At 40.9% G+C, this 10,468-nt stretch overlaps 1 protein-coding gene across 1 annotated transcript; it reads left to right on the top strand.

Annotated features, from left to right (window-relative positions):
* Positions 1-2,292: 2,292 nt before the first annotated feature.
* On the top strand, positions 2,293-10,126 carry LOC131314384 (E3 ubiquitin-protein ligase UPL5-like). Its single transcript, XM_058342982.1, has 3 exons — positions 2,293-4,403; positions 8,093-8,682; positions 9,608-10,126. Exons 1-3 carry the CDS (start codon positions 2,525-2,527, stop codon positions 9,869-9,871), a joined length of 2,733 nt encoding a protein of 910 aa, XP_058198965.1. The 5' UTR covers positions 2,293-2,524; the 3' UTR covers positions 9,872-10,126.
* Positions 10,127-10,468: the final 342 nt, after the last annotated feature.

Below are 10,468 nucleotides of genomic sequence, written 5' to 3'. Positions count from 1 at the left end.
AAACATGATACAATACAGATGAACAACAGAAATGCACTCACACACACATACATCAAACAAATTAGGAAGCCATGAAAAGGCAAATCCATTTATTTGACAACTACAAATTTATTCTTCGAACACATGCCTTCAACTTCGACCATCTAGTTTTCCCGACGACCGAAAATATGGCCCAATCGATTGAATTTGAGAATTTGCTTGTCTCGATAAAGTCTCACTTGTGGCCGATCCTGCATAAAGTAAGGAAAAACATTTAAGAAAATTTAGTAAACAAGACTTCCTATAAAATTAAATTTATTGAACAAGCCTTTATATAATATTTACTTACTCGGATTAATTCCTCCCAAACTTCATATTCTGCCACAACTTTGTTTTCATTTGAATCCCACCCAAATCCAGGACGGTGAAGTATTTCGGTTATGTAGAAAAAATCTCGTTTCCAATACTTCATCTTCCCCAGGATATGATTTGGTTAGATACCTGCTTCAGGAAAAGAAGCTTGCATTTGATTTTGAAGATATTCCAAGTATGCGGGTTGGCACTCAGTGGGCTTGCCATTCCACATTCCTTGATCTACAAGGGTCGTAAGCTTGGAAAGTAACGTTTCTTCCTCCACCTCGGTCCAAATTCGCTGTGCCATCAATATGATTGACCAACGAAAGGAAAAACTTTTTTCCTCAATCAATATGAGATGTGAAATAAGAAGAGACATTGGAACAATTTATAAGGAAAAAATTTACCAACCTAATTAGTTAGGCACATTTTGACCAAAAAAATATGTTGGTCACATGGGATTTCACCTAACAAAATTGTTGGACTCCAACTACCAAACAATGTATTTTTCCATAAAAAAAAAAAAACAAAAAAAAACCAGAATTTTTAAAAAAAACCGAATTTTATCAAATTATAACTGACTTTTTTATTTTCTAATATTATTAAATGTGTACATTTGTTAGACAAATTAAATACTACGGCTTAAATTGTGAAATATTAATTATATTTTAAATGATATATATAGCAAAATATATAATTAAGTTTCGGACTGCACAAGGGCAAAAGGGTCATTTGACAGCTTTTTACATCATCCACCATTCCTTATACCTCTTATTAATCGTCTATCCAAACAAAGTATTACTTAATCTCCCTTCTCTAATACCTCATCCAAACAACCTACTATTTAATACCCCCTCCATAAACATTACATTAATGTGGGTCATCCCTTACTATCCAATCCCCCCTTATTACATAACACCTCCAAATTTAATCCCGCATCCAAACGAGCCCTTAGGTTGCCAAATCCAATGGGGAGACTGCAAAATCATTGAGTGGGAGTAGAGCCCAACCCCTTGTACTTATAATCTTTACACAAGTCGTATAAGTCATAAAGGACTGTAATCCATATATGAGCAGGATGTCAATTAAATTGGTCCACACGAATAAGAAATCTCGTATATGAGTCCCACGTATAAAATAATACTTCTACGTAACAAGATGCACCAAACCCAATATCTCATAATTGATCACTAAATAACTTGTAACGTATCTGGTCACACTCTTTTAATTTTTACAGCATTCTTACCAAATTCGAATTTTCACGAACGTAAATACTATAAACTATGTTGTCCAAATTAAGTAAAAAATCATGTAATGACTACGCAGTATCTCAACCCTAATTACATAAATTGAAGGGACTTAGAGCGTAACGAGGCCATCGTCAAAGACCAACCAATAACATTACATAACATGTCAATTAACATTATTGCACAACTTACCTCTTGCATAAAAATTCAAATCAAAGTGACACAACATTTTTTGATACCTCAATATTCAATTTGTGAATATAAAGGCGAACAAGGAAAAGGCAACATCAAAATATCAAAATGTAGAATAACAATCTTCCAAACACAAATCTTTACCAAATCTTTGTTCTCCCTCCTTTGCCTCCTAGTAAACCCTCCATCCTCCACATCTTCCTAAACCTTCTCCCTCTATGTTCCAAATTTCAGATAGTTATCTATTCTTGTCCCTCGAATCGTTACACTACAGGAGCCGAGACAAAATTTCATTGGGTCCGACTTGTTTGATCTTCAAATGCGGCTCAAATTCTTGTATTTATCTGCAGGGTCGAGCCACTAGCTATTCCTAAAACAGCTCGGTTTATTTGCAACACTACATATGGGGTCCGTTTCAAAAAAAAAAAACAAACTACATATGGCGGTGTCAATTTGCATTTATCAAAAAACCCCGGGAGCGATACTTCTAAATTCCCATAAAATCTCGTGTACATTGGTAATTCGAGGTCGCGTAAATTGTCTGCGGGTCCTTGGTCTGATCCCTCCCCCTGACTCTCTCTCTTTCTCTCTCCTCTCCATAACCTGATTTCCGTTCTCAATTCTTATTACTCTCTCTCTCTCGCGCTCGCTCGCTCTGCTTCGTCTTCTTCGCCAAGCTAGGGTTTCCAATTCAATGGACTCACCCCTACCGTAAACAGCCCCAGCCCAAACCACTGGCCTAGGCCCCTTCAATGTCTCTCGATTACACTCATCCACGCCTCGATCGCCCCTCCTCGAAGCGCAAGCTGGACGACTATGGCCCCACCGACGACGAATCCGACCTAGTCTCCGTCAGGATGAGAAAAGACAACGACCCCATCCCTGCCGTCAATTCCCTCCCAACCAATCCCATCCCTCCACCTCACCACCCCAACCACCAGCAGCACCACCAACAACAATCTTCTTCCCAGTGGGCCCCGTCCTCTTCTTCTTCTTCTTCACTAAGTCGTTTACACCAGATTAATCCTCCCCCCAAGCAGCTTCAATTCTTCGTCAGAACGATGCCGTCCTCGTCCGGACGCAGCAAAACCCTAGTCCTCAAAGCAAACTCCTTCGACACGATCGAGTCGGTCCACGAGATGATCCGCGAGATCACGAAGATACCCGTGGACGAACAACGGCTGATCTACGAGGGGAAACAGCTGCAGACGGAGCAGACCCTGGCCGAGTGCTCGGTCCGGAACGACGCCGGGCTGGTTTTGGTGGGCCGGATGCGGAGCACGCTTTACCCCAAGGCCTGGCGGTTGGTCGACGAGCTGATTAAGCTGATTCTCCGCCTTTGCAAGGGCGAAGAAAAAGACTGCTACACGGTGTCGACCAAGGTGTTGTCCAATAAGGTAAAAGAGTTTTTAAGCGAGATCACTAGTGATAATAATAGTAAGTTGATTGCGGAGGTCCCCACCGCGGGGCACCTTCAGGTGTTTTCGACGTCGTGTGCCCCTGCTGCTTTAGTCATGCTATATATGTCGCCGTATAAAGGTAACAAGGAACGCGGCGACGAATCGATTAGGAGGTTTGTTAGTTGGGGCTTGAACACGCTGCCTAAGTGTTTGCGATTCCTCTGCGTGCCCATCATTTTAGAGTTTTGTAAGTTGATGAATAGAGGTGGTAGTAGTTGTCGCGACCCTTTGTATTGCTTCTGTAGAAGTAGTCTCGCGTCGATGATGGATTGCGTTCGCATTATGAATGGGTCGAAGCATAATGTTTGTGGTGACAGTAGTAAGGCGTTGATTTCTTTTCAAGACGTTCACCTGTTTGTTATAGATCTTATGGCTAGGTTGTGTACCGATTTGGAGACTAGCGTGACGTCGCCTGCGAGCCCGGGGCCATCTTCGAGCGATGTTAGTGACTTGACGGCTTTCTTGGTCCCCCTGTGCACGGCAATCGTTGAACATCGTGGTTCGATGGGTTCAATCCCGTTGCCAATGCGCGAGGGTGATTATAAGTTATCTTGTTATGCTACGGAGATTAAGTCTCTTCATGTTGTGTTTGATGCCTTAGTGGGAAGTTTGGAACAATCCCTTGAGAAATTGGAGGAGTGCTTGGCTGTGAAGGAGAAAAGTGAAGGTGAACACCTTCCTTTAGGCTGTGCCCACTATCTTACTATTTTGAAGGATATGAATAGTCTCTCGAGACTTTATTGTGGAGCTCAAGACAAATTTGGGAGGATATTGAAGCGCAGAAAGGTTGCGGTATGTCATCTTATTATCAAATATGCTACGCGGAGTAATGATCAGAGATGGCTTCTCGAGCACAAGGGCGTGACAGATTTTGATTGTAGGAGGCATTTTGCAATGATGATGCTCCCTGAAGCGAAGGAGGACTATGAGGAGATTCATGAGATGCTTATTGACAGGTCACAAATTTTGGCAGAATCATTTGAGTACTTTTTAAACGCAGGTCCTGAGACGTTGCGTGCGGGGTTGTTTATGGAATTCAAAAATGAGGAAGCTACAGGGCCCGGTGTGTTGCGAGAGTGGTTTTGCTTGGTATGCCAGGCAATTTTCAATCCCCAGAATGCCCTTTTTTTAGCTTGCCCGAATGATCGTAGAAGATTTTTTCCCAATCCTGGTATGTTATAATTGTTTTTCCAGCATTCTTTCTCTATAACTTTATTAGTTTGTTTTATTACTCCTTTACTTGCGAAGGATCTTTTCTGTTGAAAGGTTTTTCAGGTCTGATGGAGTCCTGTGTTCTGTTGATATCTTGTGGGTTGTGGAAGATTAGGAAAGCATAAATCATATGATGTTTGGCATTATTAAGTTTCAAAGTACAAGTTAAAAACTTGGAATTATGATAGCATATCTAAGCCTTTCAATATAGCTGAGGTTAATCACAAAATTAACTTTCAACATAAAGCAAGGACTTAGTCACTAGATCATGTATTTCCTGATTGGATGTTAATAATGAATTGCAGCTCTTAGTCAGCGATGGGGAAGAAGTGAGGCATTCTAGAATTGTGTGGTATAAAAAGCAAGGAATCTGTTAGCGTATATTCCTTCAGGTGGTTATTATTACCACTAGTGAAGAAGGAAAGTCAGGGAGCAAGGCAGAGATGAGGTGTTTCCCATATCCAAGTGGTTTGAAAATCTTATTTGCCAAGTACATATGATTTTTCAGCTTATCTCTTAAACCCAAGTGGCTTCTTGATACTTCAATGAGTTTTATACTTATTAACTGGAGCTTTGAACGTCGTCCTTGGACCCCTTTTCTGTCCTCTAAGAATGTAGAAATGACTAGACCTTTTGTTCATGTATTCCATAAAGATTTTCAGTCCTTTGCTCTAACAAGCTGGGTTTCCTGAACCACTATCCTAAATTTTGATTCTTCATCAAATGGCGCCTTACCTTAGATGAATTATAGGAGGATCAATCTTATGGTTTAGTGTAATTTTTGCAAGGAAAAAATTACAAGAAAGAAGAGAGGAGGAAAACAGTGAGGAAGTAGACCTTTAAGATGTAGCTGATGTTGTTTAAGAAAGAGAAACGAGAGAGAGCAAAGAGGAGTATATTCCCGAGGGAAACTAGAGAGGCAAGGAGTATTTAATGTTTGTTCTCTTCATCCTTTTTATATTATAAAATACACACTCGACTGTTTGAGGAAGAATATCCAGGAAAAAATCATTTAAAACCAGAGGAGGTAGTATATATGGTTCTCCGATCTGGTCTGTGATCAGAGCTGGTCAGAGTTTCTGGGTTCAACCTGTCAATGAATGGAGTAGCTGGTTCACATTATAGGATCGGATATAAGTAAATGGATTCTGGCTCCCTCCGTTCGAAATTGCTGGACCCCTATGAAAAACCGTGCAATTTTGGGATTTAAAAATAAAATACTTCTATGCATAATTTTTAAAACTTTGTTACACTCGGAGAACTTTAATTTGGTGCATAGGGATTAAAAAAATTATGCCTGGAAGCACTTTATTTTTTTTATCCGAAAATTGCACGACTTTTGAGACAGTGTGAGCTTTTTGGAACTGAGGGAGAACTTTGTATTATCTGGTGGGATTATTGTAAGGCGTCATGGAGGCAGTGGTTTCTGTTTCATATATCCCCAGACAGGCTACTGGTTTTGGCAAATGGTCTGCCTTTTGGATTCTTCCGACTTTGAAGGGTTTAGGGCAAAGTGACCCTTGAAATCCATAATGAACTATTTTTTCTCAGAAGATGTTAGACATAGATGAAATGACAATAAGCAATATAATGGCATCACCCACGAAGATATTCGACATTGGGAATTGTAGTGCTTACGTTAAGGGAAGATGTGGACATAGTTGGGTAGGTTAATTTAGTCGTTGATTTGCTAATAGTTATTCACTTTGATACTTCTTTTTTCTGGGGCAAGTCGTCATCAACATCACCGATGAGTCTAGCTTCTCCCAGCCTCGGGGATAGGGAGTTTTCCTTATCTCATGTAAGAGGTTTCTGGAGGGGTTGGAATATAATATAAAAGCCTTCCTTACTCTGGCCATACTCCTTGACTAATCTCTGCAATGTTCAACATTCTTTTCCAAATACACCTGTTGGGCTGACGACAGAAAAAATTGGTTGAGTTAATTTGGCTTTGTTACTTCTGAAATAAGCAGCTATCCCTTGTTAGCTGATTTTAGTTTAAATACCTGATTGTAATTCTAAAGCTCCCACCATGGAATTACCTAATTCAACTTCAACCATCCGATCACACCTGAAACTGGGTAGCTTGCTCTCAATTCCACATTGCTTCCCTGTTCTAATACTTGCAATGAGAACTAATGGCTCGTTTGTGTTAGGGAAGAGAAAAGATGAGGAAAGGAGGAACTTTTTTGATAGCTTTTCCATGTGGGAAAACAGAAGGTGATTGAAGGAAACCTAGGTGTATAAGTTTTTCGCCTACGTAGACTTTCATCTGAAACTATCTAAATTCAAAAGGGGTGGAGGCCAGGGAGGAATTTTGGAGAATGGAAGTTGGTGTACTTGCAGTTTTTTCGGTTGAGATGTTTTGTATCATTGTTTTCTCTTTATTTTGTCTCATATATCTTACTTTTTTTCTTTGGTTTTCCTTTCTGTCCTCTCTTGTAGTCGAACAAATGAATGGCAACTTCCACGCTGATAGATAGGGCTGTCCATGGGCCCGACCACCGACCCGACCGCAAAATGGCGGTGACGGGAGGTTCTGATCATGTGTAGTGGTCAGTTTCGGGTCCGGAATCTGAAATTTTTTCCGTCGTCTGTCGGGTGTACCCAATAATTTTGGACCCAACCTGACCGACTGATGTTTGCATATGAATAGGAAAAAAACCCGAACTATGTGGCGTTCAAAAATCCAGTCCACTCCAGCCATCCACTCCTCAATCCTCACGCCTCCTCCTCCCCCATTTTCTCAATCACTCACCTCTCTCTCTCTCTGACCTCGAATGAGTCTCTCTCTCTCTCTCTCTCAGAGGCCAGAGCCGTGGCCATGGGTCTCGACTGTGTCGTAACTCCGGCTATTGACTGTGAGCGTCGTGGACGGTGGCGGGCAAGACCTTGACTCTCCGGCAGTGGGAATCTTGGACTTGTAAGTCGATTTTCCTTCACTCTCTCCGACAATGGCAGTGAAGTCTAGAAGAAGTTAATCGATTTGTAGATTTGGTGTACTGTTAGTGTAAATCGATTTGGTGTACTGTAACTACTGTTATCGATCGATCTGTAGATGATGTTACTGGATTTTCCTTCTCTCTCCGTAAATTTGATTTTCACTTTCAGAAAAAGGGTTTGTAGATCTACAGCCCGCCAACCCGACCGCCCAATCCGTTTCTGCAGTCGGTCGGGAATCTGACAAGTGGTCGGTCGGTCTCGGATGGGGTTTTGGGGAATCCGACAAAAATCGGGTCGGGTCCAACCCTACCCGAATCCGACCAAATCCGCCCGATGGACAGCCCTACTGATGGATCACACACAATCTCAGATGTTTGCTAACAATCTCCTAGTCAGAGCTCCTTTTCCTTCACAAACCCTTGATAAGCTTATTTATATCCAATTATGTAGCGAGGACATTGTCACTAATCTATCCAGGCACTATGACTACTTTCTGGATGCATTTTCCAGTCTTCTCCCCGTCCCCCCCCCCCCGTGCTCTCTCCTCTTCAATGTTTTTGAACCGTAACATTTCTAGCAACCATAGCTGAAAAGTGCTTATATATCCTGTATTGACTGTGAATTTTTGCGCACGTTCAATGTTGATGATTAGGATTTGTTAATGCAAGACTAGTAACGCGTTCTATGGATTGTATTTGTTTGCAGCTTCCAAGGTGGATCCATTACACCTTAAGTATTTTAAGTTCTCTGGCAGGGTGATTGCCTTAGCTTTGATGCATAAGGTGCAAGTTGGCATCGTCTTTGATCGTGTGTTTTTCTTGCAATTGGCTGGAAAGAATGTTTCTTTGGAAGATATTCATGATGCAGATCCATGCTTGTACAGCAGTTGCAAGAAAATTTTGGAGATGGATGCTGAGATGGTTGACTCAGATGCTCTAGGTCTAACATTTGTGCGAGATGTCGAAGAGTTAGGATCAAGGAGAATTGTGGAACTTTGCCCAGGCGGGAAAAACATTGTTGTGAATAGTAGGAATAGGGAGGCGTATGTTGAATATTTGATTGAACACCGTTTCGTCACCTCTATCACTGAGCAGGTTGCATGGTTTGCGCAAGGGTTCTCAGATATTCTTTGTGACTCGAAGCTCCAGAAGTGCTTTTTCCAAAGTTTAGAGCTTGAAGATCTTGATTGGATGCTGCATGGGAGTGAGAATGCTATTTCTGTTGAGGACTGGAAGGCGCACACGGAATACAGGGGATACAAAGAAACTGATCCACAGATACTCTGGTTTTGGAAGGTACGTCATGGGCAATACTATGTTTTAAGTTTTAATTCATTTTATCTTTTTGCGCTGTATAGTATTAGCTAATCATTGTGTTGGTTTATTATGCATATATCCTCCATTACTTCTGCCTGCGCGGCATCTTTCTGTCTCACTTCTCTTTTTTGACTCTTTTAAACAAACTTCTTGCAATCTTGTTTCACATTGTAAAAATCAATTTAGCTGAATATTGCTCATTATAGTAAAATTGATGATTTTCTTTCGTCATCTTTAGAGCTTCAAGATTGCAATTTAATGTAATTAAACATGAAGGAAAAAGGTTGCATCTCAGCCACTCTGAAACATGCAGACCGTTTGTAGGCCCTTCACCTATCAATAAATAGACCTCGAAACCCACAGGCCACCAGATACAACATTATATCCTTGCAAATGGCTTCATTTTCTCTGTTCAGGTTCTATGTAATTGTGGGTTTTCTATGATAATGAGTTGTATATCATTGAGTTAATTGCGTATCTTGGGTTTAACTGACCTCATATGATGTTTTTTTTTCCTTTTTTTTTTTTTATAGTTTAGAGAACCGCCTTGATATGGTTGCGGCAGCATGGGCAGAGCCTTGTGGGGACCCCACATAGAAAACTGTACTTGTGCCCAAGTATTATCAGAGTTTTTTAATTGCCCCCGAGATTTTGGATTTATTTAATTTTCTGTAGTTTTTATTTTACAATTTCAATTTGTCCCTTCCGTTGGTTTTTGCCCCAATAGTCTGAATTCCTGTTGAGCCCCTGCGGTTGCCGGGCAGAAATCAACCATGTACTTGACTGTGTTGCTATCTGTCTAATAAGGTTAAAGGGCAGGGCAAAATTGATTATGAGATGCTATTGGTTAAGTTCATTCGTAGATGTCCTTAATTTGACCATTTGTATCTTAATAATCTCGCAGATTGTCGGACAAATGTCAGCAGATCAGAGGAAGGTCCTTCTCTTTTTCTGGACTTCGGTGAAATACCTACCAGTGGAGGGTTTTGGTGGTTTGGCTTCTCCACTGTTCATCCACAAGGCTTCAGAGTCCTATAATCGCCTCCCTTCCTCTCACACATGCTTCTATCAGCTGTGTTTCGCACCTTATCCATCTATGGCTGTTATGGAAGATCGTCTTCGCATTATAACCCAGGAACATGTTGGCTCCAGCTTCGGTACATGGTGAAACATGTGTGAGGATGTTTGCAATTTTGGGACAAAAGGCTACTGTTTGCAGGTAAAAGATATTTGTCCACCCTTGCTTTTGTACAGATCACAGCGTAGTGTTTAGCCGTTTTGTTATTTAACTAGGTAGCAAGTTGGCATCCCTTTTGTCGTTCTACAATGCAATTTGTAACTTCTTTCCCCCTTCTCCCAACTGTTTATAATGGTATAATGATAAATAAAGAAGGTTAGACTGAAGATGATTTTGTTGCTTCCATAGACTGCGTTCTATCCTTTCATGCTTGTCGAAGATTTTCGAGATAACCCTCTGACAAGTTCCTTGCAAAAGTTCTGATATTCCCTGAAATTTCATTTGCCGGATAAATGTTCCACAACAGCATATTAGGAATGTTATTATCTTGAAGAGCTCTTGTTAGAAGTTCTGAAATCATTTTGACTTAGCAGTATGATATAGACTTAGAAGTAGTATCACATACAGATTTAGGACTTTCGTCTTACGAAACTGTCATTGCTGCATCATCTTTGTGGTAAACTCCGTTAAAAAACCAGTCGGAATAAGACTTCAACGAGTCTCTGTGTTCATACTTGCGTAGCAGAA

This window comes from Rhododendron vialii, chromosome 2a, assembly GCF_030253575.1.
Source record: "Rhododendron vialii isolate Sample 1 chromosome 2a, ASM3025357v1".
Lineage (NCBI taxonomy): Eukaryota > Viridiplantae > Streptophyta > Magnoliopsida > Ericales > Ericaceae > Rhododendron > Rhododendron vialii.
Note: the sequence above shows the minus strand (reverse complement) of the source record. Positions and strands in the feature narration are given on the sequence as shown.

What these genes read in the sequence shown, in the direction of transcription:
- LOC131314384 (XM_058342982.1), top strand. Translation starts at nt 2,525, where the DNA reads ATGTCTCTCGATTACACTCATCCACGCCTCGATCGCCCCTCCTCGAAG. An exon ending in AAGATTTTTTCCCAATCCTG is followed by an intron (nt 4,404 to 8,092) that starts GTATGTTATAAT and finishes ATTTGTTTGCAG; the next exon opens with CTTCCAAGGTGGATCCATTA. An exon ending in AGATACTCTGGTTTTGGAAG is followed by an intron (nt 8,683 to 9,607) that starts GTACGTCATGGG and finishes ATAATCTCGCAG; the next exon opens with ATTGTCGGACAAATGTCAGC.